At 41.4% G+C, this 24,560-nt stretch overlaps 1 protein-coding gene across 2 annotated transcripts; it reads right to left on the bottom strand.

The window, feature by feature from the left end:
• Positions 1-3,487: 3,487 nt before the first annotated feature.
• man2a2 (mannosidase, alpha, class 2A, member 2) lies at positions 3,488-20,694 on the bottom strand. 2 transcript variants are annotated; one of them, XM_030732483.1, is made up of 24 exons: positions 20,576-20,694; positions 18,407-19,391; positions 17,821-18,078; positions 17,585-17,729; positions 15,300-15,471; positions 14,951-15,078; positions 14,434-14,607; positions 13,794-13,980; positions 11,647-11,824; positions 11,109-11,311; positions 10,490-10,672; positions 10,229-10,343; positions 10,063-10,133; positions 9,780-9,945; positions 8,479-8,715; positions 8,127-8,249; positions 6,787-6,901; positions 6,407-6,540; positions 6,165-6,306; positions 5,699-5,832; positions 5,407-5,484; positions 4,755-4,949; positions 4,543-4,656; positions 3,488-4,135 (listed from the first exon to the last, which is right to left on the bottom strand). In XM_030732483.1, exons 2-24 carry the CDS (start codon positions 18,536-18,538, stop codon positions 3,983-3,985), a joined length of 3,537 nt encoding a protein of 1,178 aa, XP_030588343.1. In that variant the 5' UTR covers positions 18,539-19,391; positions 20,576-20,694; the 3' UTR covers positions 3,488-3,982. The 2 variants fall into 2 exon arrangements, with proteins under 2 accessions (XP_030588343.1, XP_030588344.1); XM_030732484.1 differs by lacking the exons at positions 5,407-5,484; positions 20,576-20,694 and having other exon boundaries at positions 18,407-19,964.
• Positions 20,695-24,560: the final 3,866 nt, after the last annotated feature.

The following is a 24,560-nucleotide window of genomic DNA, read 5'->3' as shown; positions in this document are numbered from 1 at the left end:
TCTCTTCCTGCCATGCAGTTGCAGCAGTGAGCGAAGCTGCCAAAAAAAAAAAAAAAACCTTCAAAAACTGTTCCCTCAGTCTCCAGCGTGGTGGCCCCTTAAAGTTTAAATTAATATAAATGGAGGTTTGTATGCATGCGGGAAAACAGCGCCGGCCGGTAGCAGCAGCTTTGTTCATTAGCAGCTCTCCCTCTTCTACAGAGGTGCAGGTAACTGGGTTCATGGGTGAAGGTACATTCATTCTGTGGCCCATAATTAGATCTGCCGGGAGAAGTCGCTGCACAATTCAGCACTCCCTGCGTGTGTCATGCTTTGCATTTTAAATCCAAAAGCAGTCGTGTGTGTGCAAATTGTTTTGTGCATTTTTGAAAAAGTGGCTGTATTTGAAAGCCTTTTATCTCCATCAGTCACAGCGCCATTACATGTTTGTAGGAGAGGGTATTTTTTTGTTTCTGTGCTTCCCCTCCCTCGTGCCCTTTAGCTTGTAGTAATTAGCTGCCATGTACTGCGACAATGCTGTCTACTAACTAGACTTGGCAACAATACACATTCCATTAATTAAAGCGGCACTAACGAATCTGCTCCTCATTAGTTGATTTCACATTAGAAATCCTTCGGACTCAGAACTTCGAGTCTCATTATTCCTGCAGGTCACATGTTCTCCGTGCTGAACATCACAAACTCGACCGTCATATCTCCCTCCACGGGAGCAGAGGCACGAGCAGAGTCGAAACCATTCTCATGATCCCCTGATCCATTTTTATGTAGCAGCAGCAAAGAAGCATTTCATGCTGCTGTCACCCGCACCTTCAACACCTTCACCTCAAAGTGGTAAACATGGGAAAACTTCCTGCTGTTTTTAACTACATGTGAGTTGGAGTGTGAACTTTAATGCTCGCCTTGACAGACACGCCGAGCGGGAGACCGACTGCTGACAAGTGAAGCATTGGACAGTCTAACAGGGGTGATATGCCACTACATACACTTATCTGACTGACAGCATCCACAGATTGTACCACTGACACTGACTCAATGTTGCCCCCTATTGATCATCACTTAATCTGTTTTAAAAAACACTGTGTTAATTAAGCAGATATTAATTAATACATTAAATGGAAAAAATGAAACTAAAGAGACTTTTACAAAAGGCTAACTTTGTGTTTTGATCTTTATTCACGCTCCATCTCTTTGTGTTCTTCTGCAGCTTTAATCCCCTGTGAATAACAAATGCATGAAGCGACTTTCATATATTACCTCTGAACAAACAAAAACAGCTACAAGGTGATTCACGCTTAAGGAAAAACAAAGAAAGAATAATGCGTTTACACAGAGAGTCAGACACACACCGAAACAGCGGGAGAGAGGTTTATGACAAGGTTATAAGACACCGGGAGAAAGTGCAATGCAAGATGAAGTGAAATCTGCTCTGACAGAAATGTTAACCACAGCTGGAGGGGGGGAGAGAGGGCTTCGGCGGAGCTCGCACTGAGAGGCAAAGCACGAAGTATTGAACTGTGGCAGGCCAGACGTCAGGTCAGAGGAGAGCAACAAAAAAGCAGCAGACCTCCCGTGGAAAATGAATACGGAAGGCAGGTTAAAGTGACGCGACAGGGTGAGGCGGCTGCGAAGCGTGACACAGGTGGGCTATGAGGTGGCCGTCCTCAGCTTTGGATGCAGAAGACATCATCATCCACGGATGCTGTAAAAGAGCAGATAAGGGCAGGAAAGCCTGAGCGCCTGGAGACAGCCGCGGGGTAAGAAGCACTGTGGAGATGAAATACAAAGAAGTGCTGCTCATTTGAAGAAACTGACTTGATTGGTTGTTTTTTTTTTGTTGTTGTTGTTGTTGGTGTTTTTTTTGGAGGGGGGGCAGTTCATTCAAAGTGGACCGAAAGCATAACTGGATTTGAGTAGGATGCGGCCATGCAGGCAGTGTTTGCATTAAGAGTCAGGCTTTGGGAGACATCGCTCTTAAATGTCAATGAAATTCTGCTCCCAGCTGCATTTCAACACAACATATGCTACATGTTTATGTTGCCGTTTTGTGCTCGCAGATAAACTTACTTGTTTATCTGCGAGCAGGAAATGATGCAGCGAAAGAAAGCAGCCTGCATAATCATAACAAATACAAAGCAAATATCTTCCCCTAAAACAGAATTTTATATTCGGAGACGCTCCCAAACCTCTATTCACGATGCAGTTTGAATGTTGTGCAGCTGAGAAGTTCCTACATCCCTATTATAAATAAACCGCACCCTTTTGTTTCTGCAGCATCAATTTTAAAGCAGCAGTCACCAAAAAAAGAAAATCAAATCACGATGTCTGTAATGGGGTGATGTGGCAGGAATCTGAGACATTTTGGCGTAATGGTTTTGTCACTGTGCCATCCTTGATTAGGCAAAAATCCAAAGTATTCTTTCTTCTTAGCTTTTTAAATGTCACACTCTGCTACAGTTCACTTTAAAGTCATTATAAATGTAATATTTCTGGGAATTCGAACAGAGCGTTGCACAAAACAAAAGTGCAATAAAAAGGAGTCACCTTGGGCTCTGGAAATGGTGATGATCATTTTACAGCTTAGCCGTAATGAAAGTAACTTAATAGAAACCCTGAACAGATTTCTCAAAACAACCCACATGGCCACATATTACCCCCCAAGAAAAAAAAGCCTCAGTTGATTGATTGTTGGGAGTTTTAGTTTTTCTTCATATAATGTGCAAATCAAAAAAGAAAAAAAAATCCTTCAAGCACTTGTGCATCACTACTAGTAGAAAATGTATTTGCGTTCATAATCTGGATGAACTGACCACTTAATTTCTTCTAATTCTTAACAATGTGAATTCCTTTTCCTTCAATGAAATGAGGCACTGCTTGACAGACACCCACATTAATCAATGATAACCAACAGTATTATGGATGGTCCCTGAAAGTGTACACTGTAACCTCAGTATGCTACCAAAAACAAACTAAAAAAACCCCCCTCGTATATTCACAAAAAAATACTCCACAGACACACACATACCAATATATCTGCTGCATGGTATATATGAGGTATAGTCTTTGTCTAATCTTCTACTGCATACAGTATGGTACATAAAGCCCAAACTCTCAACAGTGAAGTACGAGCACAGGAATGACCAACAGGAGCTTGAAATTCAGTCTTTCCACACATTTTTCATCAGCGAAGAGGAAGCTCGGGAAGAGAAAAAGAAAGTCTCCTATCTACAAGGGGAAACAGTGGACAGGTAAACAGTCGCCCAGTATGATTAATGATCACACGGTTATCACATAGTGACCAAAGTGGGAATCAGACAGCTTAAGGATTCGCAGCTTCTGTCTTCTGGTGAGTTGAGATTACAAAAAAAAAAAAAAAAAAAAAAAAGGCCGCACATTCTCTTTGCTGCATTTAAGTCTGTCAAAAAAAAAAATGGCAGTCGACCTTATAAGGGTACAAAACAAAATGCTGTGATTTGCTTCTTCTTCACTGCTTACATAAAAAAAAAAAAAAAAAAAAGAAATTTAAACCCATTCACTAAATAAAGCTTTGTAAATTGCACTCTGATGTGGCACCTGTCCCGGGCTCTTCTTGTCATTTTTGATATTTACATTCAGTAGTTCAGCGCAGGATGGAGCAGAGATAGTAAAAGAAATGATTCGAACCCTTCATTTTTTGATTGCAGAGACAAACAGACGCCCGGTTGGATCTGAAGAGCGGTTCTGGCAGTCTTTGTTGTTTTGGAACAGCTGGAAATTCACCCGGGTTCTGCTGCTCTTTGAGCCGTCCACAGTAATGGCTATCGCCTGCCCCCTGCTGTGCAGGCAGTCCTGTTACAGTGGACCCTGCCTCCCCGAGCTGTAGTGTTTGTGGTTCTGCTTAACAAAACGGAGAATCCCAGACCCCTCTGTTGCTAGCCTGCGCCCTGCGTAGGTCTGGTCGTTGGTCTAAGGAGTCTAGGAGGGTTTCTTTTCGTCCACACTGTTCTTAGCGCAGTTTGAGCTTGAAGGCAGAGATCTCCATGGGATCCAAGGTGATGGTGGAGTTGTTGGCCAGAGGCGTGCCGGGATGCATCAGGGTCAGAGACATGGGCTGAAGCAGCTGCAGGTCCAGGTTCTTGAACAGAGCTGATACATTCAGCTGCACAGGAAGAAAAAGCAAGAGAACTTTAGAAAAAAAATCTAGACAACAGGAGACTTTTTTTAAGTAAAAGCAACACAAAATTAACCTAAAAATCCACTGCAGTAAAATTACAGGAGGCTCATCAACAAAATTGACTAATTATCAGGAGTAAAAGGATCTGCTGGTAATAAATTATTTCATCATAGTCAGTGTACTCACAATCAATGTGAATTCTCATGTAAGGATAATTTTAATCAACAGATGCTTTGGCAGTCGAGTCAAAATGACTTCTTTTTAACTTTCATTGGGCAGGATAATAAAGCACTATGACAGAAATAACTATAGCTGAACTGACACATGGCCTCGTGTCATGCAAAAATGGTGGGTAGTTTAATATTCTCCTTCATGCCAGTTTCGACCCTGACCTGTCCCTGCGTGGTGGTGCAGTTGAAGCCGAGGTTCTGAGCCTCAATGTTGCAGTCCAGCGCGAGACGGTGAAGAATCAAAGCTGTGTGTGGAGATGGAGAGTGGGGGTCCTGCTGCTCATGCAAACACACAAAAAAAAAAAAACAAATTGGCATATGAAATATCTAAAATAAAGTTCTCACATGAATTGTGGGGTTTGGGGTCTTCTTACCTGGTTCTGGATGCTGCGCAGGTTCAGCAGGTGGAAGTCGCAGGGAAGGATGGACTTGAGAGGGGCAAAGGTTTGCAGAGGAGGGATGCCGCGTCTTTTGGGCAGAACAGGCAGCGCCAAGACATCGTGGTTCAACATGGCATTGGTCATGTGACTGAGTACTGACGGGAAACTGGCTGCCCCACTGTCAGTCATCTGGAGGAGGGCAAAGACAGATTATAATATGACTGTGTTAAACCACCACCTAACTACTACAGCATCTTGAGTCACCTCTAGAGATGCTCTTGTGCCACACATGAGGGACGGGCTCTAATTACTCTGTCAGAGCAGGAGGTATATTTCTAATTCTAAACCATAGAGTCACTGATCTAATCACAGCATTATGATGTGAACATTTAAATTACGTGCAACACCACAATGTCAGCATCACTTCATCCCCAGATGATCAGCAGGTTAAATAGAGAGCCAGATGACAAAACTGCAACCAATGCCTTCAATTCTCTGCCAATATGCATTCATTTACTTGATAAATGGTATAATTTGTTTCTTTCAGTGGGGCACTCATAAAGTCCAGTTTGGCTAAAACTATGAGGTGGAGGGAAGCAAAAAAAACAAACAAACCTGGAGCTATGAGCTAAAGCTACAGCTTTACCTCTTGAACTCGCTCACTCAATAGTGGAGAGAGAAAAAAACGAAACAAAGATGCGAGTTTGGCAAAGAAGCCCTCACGCTGAAGGTAATGGAGTGAGGGGGGGAAAAAAGAGAAGGGAAACAAAATTAGAGAGTGGAGTGGATAGCAAAAAGACAGATGGGCTGGTAATGAGCACTGGAAAATGATATGAAGAAAGGTGTTAACAGATAAAACAGAAAGAAGAACAAATATCACACAGAGTCTTTCAACTCCATCAGCCAGCTGTGATATGCTGGAAAGACCACCTACTGACCTTGTTACCGGCAGATCTCCTCTCCAGCAGCAGCCGGAAACGATTGGCTGTCTTCTTGTTGTCTTTCAAGCCCTGACCCAGCCCACGGTTATCATCCTGCATCAGTCGTCGGTCCATAATCACTTCAAGCTGGCCTGAAGGGAGAGCGGACCAGGGGGAACAGCTTGAATGCAAAGCCCACGTATTGAACATTCATCTTGAGTCAATAGATGCAAACTCTCGGAGCTATCCGTCATCTAGAAACATTACTAATGATAATAAAAGGATTAGCTTGGCACACAAATGTGCAGGTTTAAACTGTTTCCTCTCTGAGAACCTCTTAAGGGAGAAGAGGGAGAAGTAAGTGTTTCAGTCCTAATGCACAGCAAACAAAGAAAAATACCACACATTTCAAAAATAACTTCCATTAAATGATTAAATGAAGAAAAATGGCACATTAATGAATGAAACATAACAGGATACAGACCACTCTCCAGACTGCTGACACCCAGAGCCTGAGCTGTGTGCAGCGTGAGGCGGTGATGGCTGTCCTGGATGTACGCCTGGCTGGGCATGGGATAGAAGTTGGCCTGCAAGGGCAGCTTCAGGTAGTGTCGACGAGGCTGCATCTACAAATAAACAGGCACAATATTTCAAATAAATAATGTCACATTCTGGCATGTGAAGAAATACAAGTTGTTATTCTCCTTTGCCCATGACGCCACTGACCTGGAAGCCATTGAGGTCTGCGTAGAAGACGTCTCCGCTCTGGATGTCAGTCACCAGTCGCATGGCCAGCTCCTTGTTGGTCTGATCTCTGATGTCCACCATGGTGGTGATGTCTATCGATAAACCATCCACCCCTGAAAACACAAAATAAGATTGAACTGTGCACTAAAAACAGGACTAAATCATATCCGCCTCCTCAAGGTTAAAAAAAAAAAAAAAAAAAAAACCCCAGGAAGTCAGCAGACTCATTAAATTCTAAATTGTAATTTTCGTAAACATATTGGCTCGTTGTATTCTACCATCTGGTGTCTTTAAACATAAAAAGCTTGGGCAAAGCCAGTTTGAGCTGATTCCACTGAGCAGTTTTGAGTAGTTACTACCTGGCACGTTGTGGATGCGGATGGTTTGTTCAAAGTGCTGGTAGTGTGCCACCACCTCAGAGAAAAGAGGCCCCTCAACAACTCGCACCACAGGTGGCTCTTTCTGGTGGTAAGGCTGAAAGGAAAGTAAAAGGAAGGAGAGGCAGTGAAATCATGAGTAGAAGAAAAGAAAGAGCAACACTGTGTGAATTCTACATAAAAACAGAATGCAGTGATTTGTAAATCTCATAAACCAAAGTTTTATTCACAATACAACAAAGAAAACAGACATTTTACTATTTAGCTCATTTTGATGGCAGCAACATGTCTCAAAAAAGTTTCACAGGGGCAACGAAAGGCTAGAAAAGTAATTGGTACTAAAAATAAACAGCTGGAGGCACATTTTGCAACTAATTGGGTTAAAGAGCATCCTAGAGAGAGAGAGTTTCTCAGACGTAAAGCCGGGCAGAGGTTCACCAATCTGCAAAAGAACGGTCTACAAATTAGAGAACGATTTCAGAATAATGTTCCTCAGCATAAAATTGTGAAGACTTTGAATATCTTATAATCTACAGTATATAATATCATCAAAAGATTCTGAGAGTCTGGAGAAACCTGGAAAAGCATCATCAGTGCTGAAAGGTGTACACGGGTTTTTTGTACACAACATATGCGCCCATCCAGGCCATGTCTTTTTCAGGGAAGGACTTGCATATTTCAGCAAGATATTGCTAAACTGCTTAATGCATGTATTACAACAGCATGGCTTCATAGTAGAAGAGTCCAGGTGCTGAACTGACCTGCCTACACTCTGGACCATTCACCAGTTAAAAACATTTTGTGCATCATGAAACAAACAAACAAAAAAATAAACATGATAAAGAAGGCCCAGCACTGTTAAGGCAGCCAGAATCCAACAAGAATGGGACAATATTCCTCTCCCAAAAGTCCAGCAGCTGATCCCAGACATTTACAGAGGGGATGTGTCATAAATTGCTGCACTTAAATTCAAAATGAGCCAATATTTTTCATGAAATAGTAAAATATCTCAGAAAGCATATCAAATGTTTAAACTATGTTTTACTGTCAATAAAATATGGGTTTATGAGATTTACAAATCATTGCATCCTACATTTTCCACAGCGTCCCAACTTTTTCAGAATTGGGGTTGCAGATACAGTACAGCAACTAAGCTCGCATATTTTTTTGTCTTTAAATCAAGAGAAAAATGAAGCAGCACCCAGTCTGCCTGAATTCCTGCCCCGAGCTCCCTGGCACAACACAGTGACAGTATACACAAGGGAGTCTCGATCAAAGCCTTTAGAGAGACAAGTAAGCATGTGACAGAATCAAGTGAATACCTTTGCTTTTCCATCCGGCAGAAAGAGGTAAGCACCACTTTTGTCTTTAGAGGGACGAGTGCCGTATACCATGAACTGCATCTGAACCTTCACTTCCTGAGGATCGTCCTTACGTTTGATACTCTGCAGATAAAAACAGCGAGAGTGCAAGAGAAAAAAAAAAAAAACAATTAGAGAAAGATTAAAGCTCGTCTCAGTAACAAGAAGACATACCATGCTCACTTTGATCAAACAGGAAGGATTTGTTTACAAATCAAGCGCATGGCCTTTTCCTCCAGCAGATCAAAGATGAAACAGATCAGTAAATCTTTAACAGATACAAAGTCAACAGAAGAGGAGATGAAATACAAACCTCCAGCAGGCCAGTGGTTCCGGAGAAGCCTAGCGTCAGAGACTGACTGCTGATGTAGAAGGTCTGAGAGTCAGCTTGCTGAGAGCGGACAGGAAGCGGGTCCACAGCCCGGGTGACCACACCCCGACCAGACAGCCTGAGCAGGGTGTCCGAGCGTAGTGTCATAGGTGAGTCCGGAGAGTCATACACATGGAAAACAGCCAGACTGAGAGGTGGCAGACGAACCATGAATGTTGCCTGGATAAAGGGTTTGAGGAAAGACTTGATTTGAACAAAAATCATAAACACAAACAGCTTTAATTTTAAAGGGCTGGCTTCACTCTTCTTTTTACACAGGAATGTGAACGTTTACCACAAAGCATTCATTAATACTTAAAACCATTTACATATTAGCAACGGCGCTCCGAGTAAAATCCAGAAAGAGATTGTGTTAATTGAAGTGTTTGTATTTCTCATGTAAATTGAAATTTATTAACTTCTGTCAGTGGAAAGCATTTTTTTGTGAAAAACAAATTAAAATTCAATTAACTTAAGATTAAATAGATGATTTGAGCCCATTTATTTATTTATTTTGTGAAAACTGAAAGAGAGCATCTGTACGTATAACAACTTGCAGGTAGATAGTGTTTGAAATAAAAGGCTCTAAGTGCCTTTAAAACCCACATCACATACATTACATACAGTACAGTCTCTTGGGCAACTTAATTTCTTCCCCAAGATAAATACACAGTGAGAGAGACTGCACAAGCCACCAACCTTACAAGTCTAACAACTGAGCTACAGCTGCCCCGATTCCATGACTCAGCATTTTGTGTCACCAAGATAACAAGTGCAAAAATGTGGCATTTAAAATCTTTTTTTTTTTAAAGGTGCATCTGAGATGTGCATTGTTTGCAGTTTTGCACATGGATGCAGACATTAATGGAGTTTCATTCACTAGGCAACTTACAGTAATCACACACTGAGAATTAAACATGTCTAACACTGTAAAACCTGCTGTACAAAGATCTGTGCTTGTATAAAATCCTCCCACTTTAAATATACAAATACCTACCTTCTGTGCATTGTCAGCAAATAATCTGACTCAACTTGGCATGTTTTTCAATGTCTTTATGTGTATTCTCTTTTCACTTCAGCATGACTTCATACTGTGTTGTGAGTCTGTCAAAATACTGGATGTACAGTTCTGTGGCTCAACAGATTCACTGTGTACAGAGGACTATGCAGATGCTGCTGCTGTGCTATTGATAGGCCAATATCACTATGCAGAAACCAGCATCCTAATGAAGTCAGTGCCTTACCTCAAATACCTCTGCACTCATCTGACTAGCAGAGCTCCACTGAGCACTCAGCTGTACGGGGAGCGTCTGTCCATCCTCAGTAAGCACCCGGACCCTGACCGTGTTGACCAACACGGTCACCGCACACAGCCGCTCCCGCTCAACAGGGTTGAACATAACCAAGTACCTGGCACAAAAAAAAAAAAAAAAAAAGGAAAGAGCAATTATGAGTACAGGATGGTGTAGGAGAAGGTGAGACAGGAGGCAGGGGGGGATGAAAAATGCGAGACGATGCAGATAATACCTTGGTCCTGCAGGGTCCAGCTCGATTAAAGTGCGCTGAGGCAGAGAGTCTTGAGTAGCGCGCCTGTCATCCTGCAGAAGGAAAATATAAGCACACGGGAAGCACAGTGAATACTCAATAATAAACAAATTTCTTTTCTTTTTTTCCTAATCAAGTTTCCCGTTACCGTCTCCAGGAAAGGCTCCGTCTGGTAAAAGCGATAAAACTCTTTGTTCTTCATCACCAAGAAATGAGCAGCATTGATGATTACTCTCTTCAGACCAATAAGTGAACGCAGTAATCTAGGGAGGATGAGAAAGAATGAATGGCTCAATGCTGCACTTAAAGGAGACAACTTGTTATTTGCAGCACATTTGTATCCAACATGCCAGCCACAAGAGACTTAAGATTAAAAAAAGGACGCAATGTTTTTTTCTAGATTTCTTACTTGGTGCCGTAGTCAATGACGACATTTTCTTTTGCGGTGCCAGTTATGGCATCGTGATGCTGGAAGAGGCCGACCGCACGTCTTGCATCGACTAGCAGGGAATAATCAGAAACCGGGTAACGCCCTTCCATGCCTGCATGCCTAGCATTAGCAACCGCCAGACTGTAGAGGATTTCTGCCCCCCTGAAAGACAGTGACATATAGTTATCAGCAAGAAGACGTTTAAAAGTACCTTTAGTCAGCTAAAGGTGTATTCACATTATTTGACTACAGCAGTTGTTAGGCTATGAGATCACTGCTTATTCATCGAAAAAATTTCCACATGGACTTTAAATTTTTGCTGGTTTACTTAATAAAGACAGAGAGTGGGCCTCTTTTTTTGACTCCGTAAGTATAGTCTGACTTTCTCTACACTGTACATGAACAAAAACAGCATTTATGGTGCATTCTAGTCTGCAGGTTAATTTGTATAGAGGAACTTGCAGACAAAAGGTAGGTGACTTGATCCTGGGTGCCACACCTTCATCTTGTTTACAATGCAAAACCCTCTTTTGCAAAATGTGTCCACGTAGAGCATAACCAGCACATCCCTAAATATGAATGATTACATCTGCCTCACCTGAGATGGGACTCTATCACGCGGTCCAGACTCTTATAAAAGGGTCGAGAGGTGAAATAACCAGTCCAGTAGTGGTCTTCCCGATCTGCATAAGCAAAGAAATCTCCACTAAGCACTGGGTAGCCTGCAGGCCTGGCTCCCTGGGCCACTCCATTTGTTTTGTATACAGCGTTGAAGTAGTCGGTGAGAGTCCCAAATTGTGCCTGGAGGAGCCGATTGAGATGTACTTTAGAAAAAAAATATGTCCCTTTTCAAACACATCTGAACACAGGAAATAAAAAAAAACTATCATCACTGGGCATGTGCCTTTTATCTTACATGACATCTTCTGTCACAGACATCAAGTCGTGACATATTCTTTGCGCTGTCAGAGTTAAAATACCACTGCATGATTCATTATTATGAGAAAGGTTGAACACTGAACTACTTTGTACACCACACACTGAGGAAGAAAAAGATGAAAGGCAAAAAAAAAAAAAAAAGAAAAGAAAAACATTTTGCAATAAGATTTGTGACACTTGACAAACAAATTTCTCACTTGTACATGCATCTCTGGGTGAGAATTCATGTAGTCAAACAGTTTCTGGTAGTTGATATACTGCTGATCCCATTCTAGGGCTTTATCGTAGCGGAAGTCATCCCCCAGAGGAACGAGGAGCACCTTACTGCGGTAGAGTTTCGACTTTTTACGGTACTGATCCAGGAGCAGCTGTGCCCTGATTGAGAAAGAAGGAGGCGAAGGGAAGGGGGAAGGGGGAAGAACACTTAGGACATATTTCTTGGCATCCAAGCTGCTATGCTTTGCATAAGACTGTTTTCTAGGAAATCACTATGACCTTGGAAAGAGGAAAGTGGGAGAAAGATCAAATTAGCCCGGGAGGTATTCTCCACAGAAACGTTCTCTGAAAAAAATCTTTAGGTCCTTTAAAGGCTGCTTAATGTCACTGCAAGGATATCAGCGGTCTATGGCCCAGATTTACTAAAGGCAGGGAGTGAAAGGGGCAATAGAAACTGCGTGGACAGTTATTTTTACTCCTTGCCTTATTGCATATGCATTTGTTGTTCCTTTCAGGCAGCAAAATTTGAAGATTATTCAGGCGAGATGATTAAGTAAGGTCTGAGATACTGAAATTTTACTGCTAACTGTACTAGTATTTAACATGAAAAAAGGATGTAAGAGCAGGCTGTGTATCACATTCCCTTCTTTAACTTCAATCAATATATGAATAAGTGCTTCTTTAAATTGTGAGTGATGACTAAAGCACAAAGCAAAGCTGCAGCCATTTCATTAATGCCTAGTTCGTCAGGTTCAGATGGTCAATAACGTTATGTTCTTCTATACATTCGACAGGTCAGCCGTTAAGAGTCCACATTTATATAGTTAATTTTTTTTTATTTTTTTTTGCTCTTCTCTGGATGACTCTGCTGTCCATCTGAGCTGTCAGGATTCATCCAGGGAACTGCTGTCAGCACTTCTAAGACCTCAACTGGTCCCCCTCATTTTCTGACCAAAGATTTTGCCCTAATGTATCGTAATATATCAACTCTCATTCAGCTGTCTTTCCTTGGTCTGAACTGCCCAGCTGTTCCCTGAGAGAAACATATGCGACACAGCATGATAAAAACTAGCCAAAAATGCAGACTGAGAATCCCAGCTGCAACCGAGCCAGTCAGCCAACATTTTTCCACATTAGTGACTTTTCCATCTTTAACCTGTGGCGAGAACATGGTGTGAATTTAGACTGATAATCAGAAATGAGAAAAGCTTTTATTGTCATCCAACACAGGCGCTTGACAAAACTGTGACAGCTGCTGCTGGCCAGTGTGTTACAAGCATGTAGTAAGATAAATACGACGTTTAGATGGTTTATTGTGGAAAAAAGGATGTAAGAGATGTGGAGTTTTAATTAATTACAAATGTGCCACAAGTGAATATTTGTATATTTGCATCTTTACTAAACCACAATCATTAAAAGAATTTTAATTAAACCTAAAAAAAAAAACAAAAAAAACAAACAAACAGTAAAAACATGAGAATTTTGGGCTTTAGCCTGGTTTTTGCATGCTGTATCACATGGACTGTTTTGGTCATCACTAAAATGAGCCATTTTTAAAGTCGGTTTAAAACTTTCCACTCTGTGCTTTTTGTCCAGCTTAGTAAAGCTGGCCCCACGTCTGGCTCCCTCTACTCATCCACCCTCTCTGGCTGTTGTCACTGGCACAACTTCAAGTTGAGTTTATTTTTAAAGGGACCATTAAGAAAACGGAGTTGCAGCAAAACAGCGAAACAACCTGGTGTGTGTGTTTGCTATAGAGCTGAAACCCAGCCCTATGTAGAAAGCAAGATATTATACTTTGACCAAAAGTGGATTTTTAAAATTTTTTTTTGCCTTTTAGACTACTCCCAGCATTCGCTTATGTAAAAATCAGAATGAGATACTGAGCAGGGTATTTTACAGCTTTTTACAGCCGTATTTTATGTAATGAAAGCATGTTTTCAAACTCCCCATTTATTATAAAATCTGCCAACATGTACACTGAGGCATTAAATAATCGTGTTCATTATTGATTATTCTACTAATATAACAGTTTTCTGGTCTACAGTTCTAACACACACACACACACACAAAAATTAAGCCTGATGTCTTCTGTTCCAAAGTGAGCTTCCACAAAGTGAAAACTTACCTCTCTGCTACATTGGCCTCCACAATAGTTTTTGGTGGCACTTTCCAGGGACAGTTTATCCTTCCACCTGGTAACCTCTTGAAGTCAAACTGGCAGCAGATCTTTGGATCAGGTCCACAGGTGTGAGGCACATCATAGCTATAAAAGGGCATCATGTGGCAAAAGATGTCTGTGCTTGACCCTGTGTCTGTTAGCGCCGAGAAGTAAAGACAACAAAGCACTAGCATGAGAAACAGCTGACAGAGAGAGCATGTTTTGCTCTGAGTAAGGATGATCGCAGATACATCAGAGCTTGTAAATTTGCTGGCAGTTTAACTTTCGAATCTCAGGACTGTATAAACTCTGGACAACATTTAATGACAAAACAAACGCACCTAAATAGTTACAGTAACATGTTGATAATATCTGGCATATCTAAATTTTCAAATTAAACCCATTGAACAGTAGTTCTTTGGCAGGCATCCAATTTAATCAGAAATAATAATGACAGCAGCTTTTCTGAGGCTATTACATGTTGGCTGTTTTTTCCAAAAATTCCCCTTTCAAATGCCATGGCAAGTGGCATGACTCATTCAGCAATGAGCTTAACAACAAAGATAAGCACATGAATCAATGACATCACCGGCTTTGGTCCACTCACCCCAGGCCTGCCTCCACATAAACTCCAGACTTCGGGTGGATGCAAAGTGCTTTTTAATGGAGTAGTGGACCCTCTGGATGAGCATGCTGGTTAGGTTGGCCTTCTTTAGTAGATAGGCCATAGTAGCACTGTGACCAAACGGATCTACAGCCCACCCACTGCGAGGAGTTATACCTATGACAGCAAGCAGGAAGCAAAGTATTTCAAGTTTATGCTTGGATAAAAAAGGAATACATCTTTCAGGAAATCACTCTCCTCAGCGGGATGCACTGAAAGTACCACAAAGCATTTGAGCACCCACTGAGTGAGAGGCTACATCTGCTGCATGTAGGATGATGAGCTGGGATTTCAATACTAAGCAGTGTGAGGAGTGATATAATTTTAAATCTAGACTAGAATGAAGGCAAAAACCCTGAAATTTCAGAGAAAGAATAGAGCTTTTTGAACATTTACTCAACATTACTCTGAACAGAAATGAAATTCCTTGAATAACAATACCTCCTGACGGATTGTTTACCTAGATTTCTCTCCAGCCACTGATGCCCTTCAATGAGCTGATCTATCATGGCAAAGTAGTGAACATTGGCTTCATCAGTCATCACCCAGCCTCCTGTCACAATCTCTAGCTGTCCTCCAAGGATCAGTCTGTCGAAAACAAAGAATTAACACAGCAAGGTGAGGATAATCCAGACATAAAGAAGAAGCATCACATTAACCAGATACCGAGCTATTTTTAGAGCTTCTACAGTCTAAAATAATGTACTTAGAGCCAGTCTGCATCAAAGAAATCTCATCAAATTCTTCTGTTTGTCCTTTCAGTGAAAATAAAAAGGCAAAGCTGTGTGCTTCACAAAGCTGTGACTAACTTGCGCATGGCCTCCTGTTTGTGCACGTCTGCAGTCTCCCACCACTTGGAGAAGAAGGAAATCTCAGACCAGATGAACTTCTTGCGAGGATCCTCAGCCAGCTTCACCACCATGTTGTTTAAAATATGCTGCGTCTGGTCTGTGAAATACTTGTCAAAAGTCTTGACCCAACCTAACAACACAAGAGGAAAAATCTGAACAATCTGCACTGCCACTGGCAAACATTCATACAAATTAGACTGTGAATAAATTCACTCCAACCTCCCCTTATCCAACCAGAGCTGATAGAAAGACATGAAGAAAGCGCAGGTAAAGGGAGTGTTGTGGTACAAGAGGTGCGATGGATCAAAAATAAAACTTATGTTTTATTCAAGTAGAGCTCTTCCCCAATACAACCTTTTTAGCAAAGTGGTTTCTAAGAAAAGTGACTAAAAAGCACTCTCTTTGCATTCTAAATGTCCAATAGTGTACTGTAGCCCATAAAGCTGCTCTAGAATATCTATTTTACATGTTGTAATCTAATATATTTTACAGAGATCAAAGTTCCACATCATTCGGCAGATACGCAGAATCAGAAGAAAGTCAAAAGAGATGAATAGAAACTTCCTCAGCTGATTACTTACATTAAGACAATTAATTTTTTCATTACAATTGTTTTTTTGTGTGTGTATGTTTAAATATCAAAAAAAGACATTACCTATCAAACTGTGTGCCAATTTGCATACAGAAGAGAAGAGGAATGTAAATATGAACCTTTAAAATATTGACAGGAATAGAACTGGAAAATGTGCTGCATGTAAGTGCTACTGCAGAACAGTACCACAAAAAAAAAAGGCTTTAAAGCTTTGTATCATAAAATTTCACAGATTTTTACTGGGACCTATTATTTTAAGTAGCAGATATCACTATGAAACTTCCCCAGTTAACTACTAACATTAAGGCAATTTTTTTTTTTTTTTTTTGTATTACAACTTTTCTAAAATGTTATTTAAAATATGCAAACAAGGCATTATCCCATTCAATGTGCACTAATTTGCATAAATATGCAATATACAAAGCAAACTAGCAAAAAAAAAAAATCTTTAAACTGACATGTTTTGTCTGTCTGGTAACTTTTCTTTCACCTGCTTACTTTAAAATCTGAGTACGGCAAAGCGCAGCCCACCAGCCATTGGCACCCCTTGAACCCCTCCTTCTTACTTTCTCTGCTACTTTAGATTTCATTTAATTTCCATTCATTCACCGTTCATACCATGACTCTCCTCAGATTCAACCTTTCTAGTCATCATAGCAGACTAAACCTTAACCTGGTTTCAAATGCAATACCTCACTAATAATTAAAAATACTTTAAACCAGCACAAAATGATAACGGCTGCCTCCTGCATGCTCTCTACAGGAAGCACCCTCATCTAAACGAATCAGAGCATTTCCTGTTGTACAAATGTGTTTGAAGCGGTCGGTCCATTTCCTCCTGTGGTGCTCCATGTGAAAAAGTATAAACGTAGGAAAAAAATCCCAGCCTGACTCTCACAAAACTGTCCAAAGTTTATTTGTGAAAACAGCTCAAAAGTGTTTCACATGTGCATTTTACTTGCTCCCTAAATTGGCACTCAGTCATCAGAACTTTGACAACCCCTACTCTAGCCTTATTATCAATTCTCTGCTTTAAGAGAAATTAACCTGTTTGGAGTAGATTTGCTTTCATGTCTCTTTGTTATGAGCTGACATTATTTCTGTTCTAAAAAAAAAAAAATCAGCATTTTAACTGCAGATAAATACTTAAGAAAACTTTTCAGCAAAGTTTTAAATAATGCAGTTCAGACTGAAACATATTCCTGTTGCTGATGGACAAAATTTGAAGGTCTTTCTGGCCTGTCAACATATCAATAACTGTCAAGTTATCAAGCATGTGGCACAGGCGGGTAAACAAACTTAATGGAAATGTCAGTCCAAAATATAATCTCAGCCAATCCCATCTATAAATTGTTCCAGTTTTCCCAATACCAATATCTTCCTAATTCCATTGTTTGCTGCTAAGCCGTCAATCATGTCAGCATTATGCTAATAATAATGAGAACAAATGAATCCAATTTTGAATGGATTCTGCATCCGTACAAACTAGCCTCCCACTCAGTTAAGGCCTAAACTACCTTGCCTGATGCTTTCCAAACTATCAACACAAACTGCTCAGACTCTGCTTTAGACTGTGTCTCAAAAACCAGTCTGATGCAACAAACCTTTAAATAAGAACTCAGGCATGTTCAGCAAAGTCCACACAACTCACCTGGATCATTGTGTGAGTGAGGGACCACAAATATTTGCAGTGGTTCGTTGTCCCACTCATTAGGCTCATAAGTGATGTCAAAGCCCTGTTTCCATACACCGCCATCAGGGTTGTCAAACTTGAGGAGGGAATATACATCCAGCATCTAAAACAAAACAATTGTTGCTCACTAGTAAGAGTCCAAAACTAATCATATTTTTTACAGCAGCTATAACAACATAAAAAGGTTTGCTAACCTGAACGTCTGCTTGACCTCGGTTGTCTACAGCAAACTGACAATCCTGCGGCTTAACAGCGAGGAAAGTGGGACGGCCATCGAAGGGTAGGACCCAGGAACCGTTGGCACTTCTGAAGGGCAGGTGGCCGCTGGGAGACACAGCTCCTGTGTCTGTGAGCTCCATCACAGAGTCCTTTATGTGGCTGATGATTTGATGGTTTTCCTCCAGGAGCTGCTCCAGCTGCTCAATCCTGTTCTGCAGGACTGAGATTTGGCTCTGCAAACAGATGCAAAAATATTAATTAACACAAGAGATCAAACCCATATTCTTCTGCTCTATAGGCAGATGATTTATCAAAGGCAACAACGGGTGGTGGGTTATTTAAAATATTTCAAACAGTAAATAGCTACAGTTTAATAAATGTATGACTGGAGATGCATATTTGTATTTACATTTAAAAAGAAAACAGGACTAATTAGCAGTCAAGCATTAGAAGTAGAAATGTTTGTTTATCATGACTTAAGGCTCCTGGTGCATCACTGAAAAAAATAAATCAAGGCAAACATGTCATGATAAAAGCTGCAGAAAGGGTAATTAGTCTTACCCGTGGAAAGTTCCCACCACTCTGTCGCCTTGCAGGGTCATGTTGGACGCGATCCAACATCAGATAAAGTGAGAACACAGCCACACAGAATATGGCCCCTCCACACACCGTCACCTGTTTCCTCAGCTTCATCCTCCTCTGGAGCGATCTTCTTTCCAGGCTTTCAGTTTATTTAAAAAAAGGACCTTGACTGAGGTGGGGGGTTTTTCAGTACACAGGAAGAGTTGTAGAAAATTGGAATGCAATCCTTGACAGTGCAAAAAAAATGGCTGAAAAATAACCAGCTACACAGGAATTAATGGTTCAGTTCCACTCCTGTGATGCCTCCAGCCTCCACTCACCATGCTGGAGACCACAGTGAAGAGGCTACACTAGCACTTGCAGTGGACAAGGGTACTAAATCAGTAATAGCTGGCAAGAAGTCTCACAGCTCTGGCCAAACCACAGCCACCGGTGGTCTCCTTCAAAGTGGCCCTTGTGCTCAACCATCCAAATCAACGAGACTGCAGGCAAAGAAAAAAAATTGCCACACAGAAGCGGCTCAAACAGGGAATCTAGTGTTCCCACTGCATGATGCGTGTTGCTGTGGGCCTGCTCTCTTGGTCCAGTCCTCTTTTCTACAGCAGAAACTAATCCACAACAGCTAAAGTCCGCTTTTTTTTCAGTTTGCCCCCAGGGCCATAACAGTTTGCACACTAGGCAGTGAAAGTGTAAAAGAGCAGGCTGAGGGAAAAAAGCCAACTTGGCTCTGAGCACCCACTTTGTTTTATGGGTTTTTTGTTTGTTTGTTTGTTTTTTCTTTTCTTTTCTTTTTTTTAATCAAGCCTAAATTGTTCCCAAAGCAGCTCTAGGAATTACAATGAGACAAATGTCATTCCTCTCTCAGCAGCAGAGTCACTGCTTATCCACTGTGCCAGCATGGACAGTGCGTCTGTCCTTGATCACAAGCGCCAAGTTGAAAATCACATTAGAGGGTCTTCTTCAGCTGTTAGGGAAATTTTAGATTAATGAGACTTGCAAAATAGACATTTAGCCAACCTTTTTAAGAGACAGGCTGTCACTGAGCACAAGAAGCACTAACAAAGAGGATTCTGTTAGAAAGAAATATATATTTTTCTGGATCTAACAAGTAAAGCTAACAAAGGGAGAGAAAATTCAGTCAAATGTAAAGCCCTCGGTTTCCTTACAGCACTAATAGGTGTTCATGTTTTCCTCTGTGCAAATCCACGATCATAATCCGCTCACTTTCCACGCTGGGACTATCTTAGAATTAGCGCAAGGACTTTGGATAACGACCTAGCACATAAAATTTCTAAGACTGATTGGAAACACAAGGAAGAAGATTCTTCCTTAGACCATTTGGGCCAAAGTACATCCCACATGAAAGGCTTATTATTGTTGGGATGGCTGATGGATATAACCACAGCCCCTCATTCATGTGTCAACACGTAAATGCAGAGCTGATCCTAGGGCTGTTCACATGACTGCATTTAGCTACTAGAGAATCCATCGCAGTGTATGCATGTATGTGCATGTAAATGATCAAATCCTCCCTGAGTTGCACCGTTGGTGTTACCGACTGAACGGTGGAGCGTCTGTTAAGGTTTAACTTGGAAGACTATCACTGGGCAGCTAGCTAAGAGACACTGGGTCGCTTTAAACTTAAGCGCACCGAAATATTTGCATACGGACATTATTTCGCACACACTCAGACACACAACAGCAGATTATCGCAAACAGTCCCCTAAGCCTTTAGCCACATCAACGTACACTGTCAAACTTTAATTATCGTAGTTTCTTCGTAACGTTAAATATTACGAATATACAGCTAAAAAAGCTAGCAATAGCTACCAGATGAACCATCAAGTTACGTCTACTGGAAGCTCTGCGAACTCGTTTCAAGTGTCGGACAACGTTAGTATAAGGACTAAAAATGAAGCTACCGATTAATGTTGATGATCAGCTGTCACGGCTGTCTTTCTGCACTGCTGAACGTTTACTTCGATCATTAAAGGCGATAGCAAGTATCGGCTGATAAGATTAAGACAATACGTGGCTGATATTTCCCTGCTAACTGCTCACTTTTCTTCTAAACCTCGGCTACCGTTTGTGTACGACCTTGGCAGCTTGTCTCTTTGCGAACATAATGGGAAAAAAATCTGACGTTACCCATGAAAGGAGAGTATTCCGGAAGAGTGCAAAGCCCAGCAGTGTACGTGTATTTGGCTGCAGGCTGACAGATTACCTATTGAACTAGCTTAGCAGCTAGCGCCGCTGAGCAGCTGCTGCAAAGGCTGATGGGAGGAGAGGGGGTGTGTGTGCTACTCGCTGACCAGCAGCTTCAGCAAAATAAAAATGTTAATGAAAACATTAACCTTTCATTTCTACACTAGCAACGTTGAAGTGTCTGCAGCGCGACACTAGCTTGTTAATTAGTGAATAATTAGTGTTTAACCCTTGCATGCTGTTCGAGTCAAATTTGAACCATTTTTACGTTTGATAGCAGCAAAAATAAATTTCCTTCTTTTAGCCATAAAATTTTATGAATTTACCTAAAGTGACCCAAAATCCACAAATTAAAATATTGTAAAATTTTATGCTGTTGTACAGGTGCTACAAAAAATGTAACACCTGCAAATTTGAGCTGTATCATTGAGATGGATTTTAGCTCCACCAGTGTCAAGGAAAATTATGGTTTTAAGGAATAGTGAAACTGTACTGAAACTGAAACTTTGTGTTTTTTTTGTTTTTTTTTTACGGGACAGCGGAGACAGTTCAAAGGGGACCTTGAGGCTGTCATGAGAACTGTGCCTTTCAGACATCTGCTGGTCTTTGAAGGCTCATGGTTGGGGAATCTCCAAACAGTGATATAGCAGAACATTATAGGAGTGATCATATATGTTGCACATAAGGAACAGAGGTTATACAGAGGGTACCTTAAGAGATAGTTCCTTGAAACAGACAGGAGATCTGAACTAGGGCAGCACTGTGGTGGAGTGTTTAGCACTGTCACCTCACAGCAAGAAGATTCCTGTTTCAAAATTTGACTGGGGCCTTTCTGTGTGGAGTTGCAATTCCCACACATGCAAGGTTTCCCATGTTAGTTAATACTGATCATTATAAATGATAGTTATAAGGATTTTTTTTAATAGTACAGATGTGAGGACGCTGTGGTTATATAATGATTTAGCAAGATAATTTATACAAACTGCTGGACTATAATGCAGGTCTCAAAAGCACCATGTTGGATAACCCGCTCTGATACACCAAAATACAGAAGTGTTAAAAAAAAACACTTTAACTTATTACTACATTTAAAACATCACCGCTAGGTTAAAGGATTTATTACTGTTCCTATAAGAAGCAAAAATGTACAAGCTGTGCCAACAGAATTCAGTCTTCTGAAAACTACTAATATGCCTTTATTACTTATGCATGTGAAAAATCAAAAGGTTGAGGAAAATAACTATCCACTTCTCACCTTCTGTGTCTTTGAAGAACAGCGGCAGTAGAACATTTTAAGCATAGAAATCAGACACTAATAATTAAGGTATAACTAAAAGCAAATCAGCCCACATACATTAAATATGTCCAGCACTGTCAGGATCCCCATTTTGTTTCCAGTGGTTTTTATGAGAAATACAAGCATTTAAAAATTTGTAATAGAGTTCTTTCTGAGGTAGTTGGAAAGTTTTATCTCCATTAAATTTTCATAATGCTGCTGTAGAGGGGCTCTTATAACCCCTGCCTAACCCCCTTGCCAACAGACAAAGAGTCTTAGACCACACTGACAGCTGCTGAGAACCGCAATGCAGGTAAACAACAGCAGCAAAACCCTGTGTAGAAAATGTAATGGTGCATTTATGGCAAGGTACATTGTTATTTTTTTGGTGGCTTATTTGTGTTTTTAAAAACAGAAGATATGTTGTCACTTCAATTATTAATGAGGAGGAAAGTCCAGGAAATGTGTTTTACTCCACTCACAACACACAATAACATTTTATAAGATCTCAAAAACACATTCAAAGTGCTGTGCTACAATTAAGGATTGTAAGTTACTTCCAGACTTTGGTTCCAGAAAGTGGACCAGCAATGACAGCTCACATAACAAAGGAACAAATGTTTATTCAGCTGTTGTTGATTTCAGACCAGGACTCTTTTCTTTGGGTGCCTGGTGGTGTTTGAGATTTCCTGCAGATATGTTATGTAAGAGACCTTGCAGCAAGCCCAGCCCCTGGGAAATGTATACCTATCACCACCCTGGATATTCTTCTAAATTAACAAAGGTGCTATAGTAATATGAGAGTCCTAACAGGTGTACCTGAGAACAAGGACCAAAGGGGACCAACTTGTCTCCAAGGCAACAGACGATACCCAACAATAGTGCTGGACAGTTCGGGTAAAAGGAGATCCCCACCGGACTTGTGTAAGAAATACAGGACACGTCCTTTAGTGTTTTTAACTGTGTAACTCCATTTACCTTTGAGTGGTGCTAACTCAGACCTACACAATATATGTACACAATACAGCAAGAAAATTAATTTTTCCACAACTTGGCAACTCAACCCGCAACCCTGTACAGGATAAGCGGAAGAAAACTGATGGATGGATGGGTGGATGTGTAATTCCTTCAAAAAAAAAGTAGAGTTGTAACTTATTCATTGCTAACCTTCAACACCCACTGCAATATACACTGCTCAAAAAAATAAAGGGAACACTTAAACAACACAATGTAACTCCAAGTAAATCAAACTTCTGTGAAATCAAACTGTCCACTTAGGAAGCAACAACGATTGATAATCAATTTCACATGCTGTTGTGCAAATGGAATAAACAACACGTGGAAATTATTGGCAATTACCAAGACACACTCAATAAAGGAGTGGTTCTGCAGGTGGGGACCACAGACCACTTTTCAGCACCTATGCTTTCTGGCTGATGTTTTGGTCACTTTTGAATGTTGGTGGTGCTTTCACACTCATGGTAGCATGAGACGGACTCTACAACCCACACAAGTGGCTCAGATAGTGCAGCTCATCCAGGATGGCACATCAATGCGAGCTGTGGCAAGAAGGTTTGCTGTGTGTGTCAGCGTAGTGTCCAGAGGGTGGAGGCGCTACCAGGAGACAGGCCAGTACACCAGGAGATGTGGAGGAAGGCGTAGGAGGGCAACAACCCAGCAGCAGGACCGCTACCTCCACCTTTGTGCAAGGAGGAACAGGAGGAGCACTGCCAGAGCCCTGCAAAATGACCTCCAGCAGGCCACAAATGTGCATGTGTCTGCACAAACGGTTAGAAACCAACTCCATGAGGATGGTATGAGGGCCTGACGTCCACAGATGGGGGTTGTGCTCACAGCCCAACACCGTGCAGGACGCTTGGCATTTGCCAGAGAACACCAGGATTGGCAAATTCGCCACTGGCACCCTGTGCTCTTCACAGATGAAAGCAGGTTCACACTGAGCACATGTGACAGACGTGACAGAGTCTGGAGACGCCGTGAAGAGCGATCTGCTGCCTGCAACATCCTTCAGCATGACCGGTTTGGCAGTGGGTCAGTAATGGTGTGGGGTGGCATTTCTTTGGAGGGCCACACAGCCCTCCATGTGCTCGCCAGAGGTAGCATGACTGCCAGACCCCTTGTCAGACCATATGCTAGTGCGGTTGGCCCTGGTTCCTCCTAATGCAGGACAATGCTAGACCTCATGTGGCTGGAGCGTGTCAGCAGTTCCCGCCTGTTCCCCAGACTTGAATCCGATTGAGCACATCTGGGACATCATGTCTCGCTCCATCCACCAATGTCACGTTGCACCACAGACTGTCCAGGAGTTGGCGGATGCTTTAGTCCAGGTCTGGGAGGAGATCCCTCAGGAGACCATCCACCACCTCATCAGGAGCATGCCCAGGCGTTGTAGGGAGGTCATACAGGCACGTGGAGGCCACACACAATACTGAGCCTCATTTTGACTTGTTTTAAGGACATTACATCAAAGTTGGATCAGCCTGTAGTGTGTTTTTCCACTTTAATTTTGTGTGAGACTCCAAATCGAGGCCTCCATTAGTTAATAAATTTGATTTCCATTGATGATTTTTGTGTGATTTTGTTGTCAGCACATTCAACTTTGTACAGAACAAAGTATTCAATGAGAATATT

The sequence above is a fragment of the Archocentrus centrarchus genome, chromosome 6, assembly GCF_007364275.1.
Source record: "Archocentrus centrarchus isolate MPI-CPG fArcCen1 chromosome 6, fArcCen1, whole genome shotgun sequence".
In the NCBI taxonomy this organism is placed as follows: domain Eukaryota; kingdom Metazoa; phylum Chordata; class Actinopteri; order Cichliformes; family Cichlidae; genus Archocentrus; species Archocentrus centrarchus.
Note: the sequence above shows the minus strand (reverse complement) of the source record. Positions and strands in the feature narration are given on the sequence as shown.

Bases quoted from the DNA above. Each gene is read 5' to 3' on its own strand.
- man2a2 (XM_030732483.1), bottom strand. From the start codon at position 18,538: ATGAAGCTGAGGAAACAGGTGACGGTGTGTGGAGGGGCCATATTCTGT. The intron at 6,541-6,786 runs GTAGTAACTACT...TTGTGTTTTCAG, and splicing joins CCGCATCCACAACGTGCCAG to GGGTGGATGGTTTATCGATA. The intron at 6,307-6,406 runs GTCAGTGGCGTC...GTTTATTTGTAG, and splicing joins CAGACCTCAATGGCTTCCAG to ATGCAGCCTCGTCGACACTA.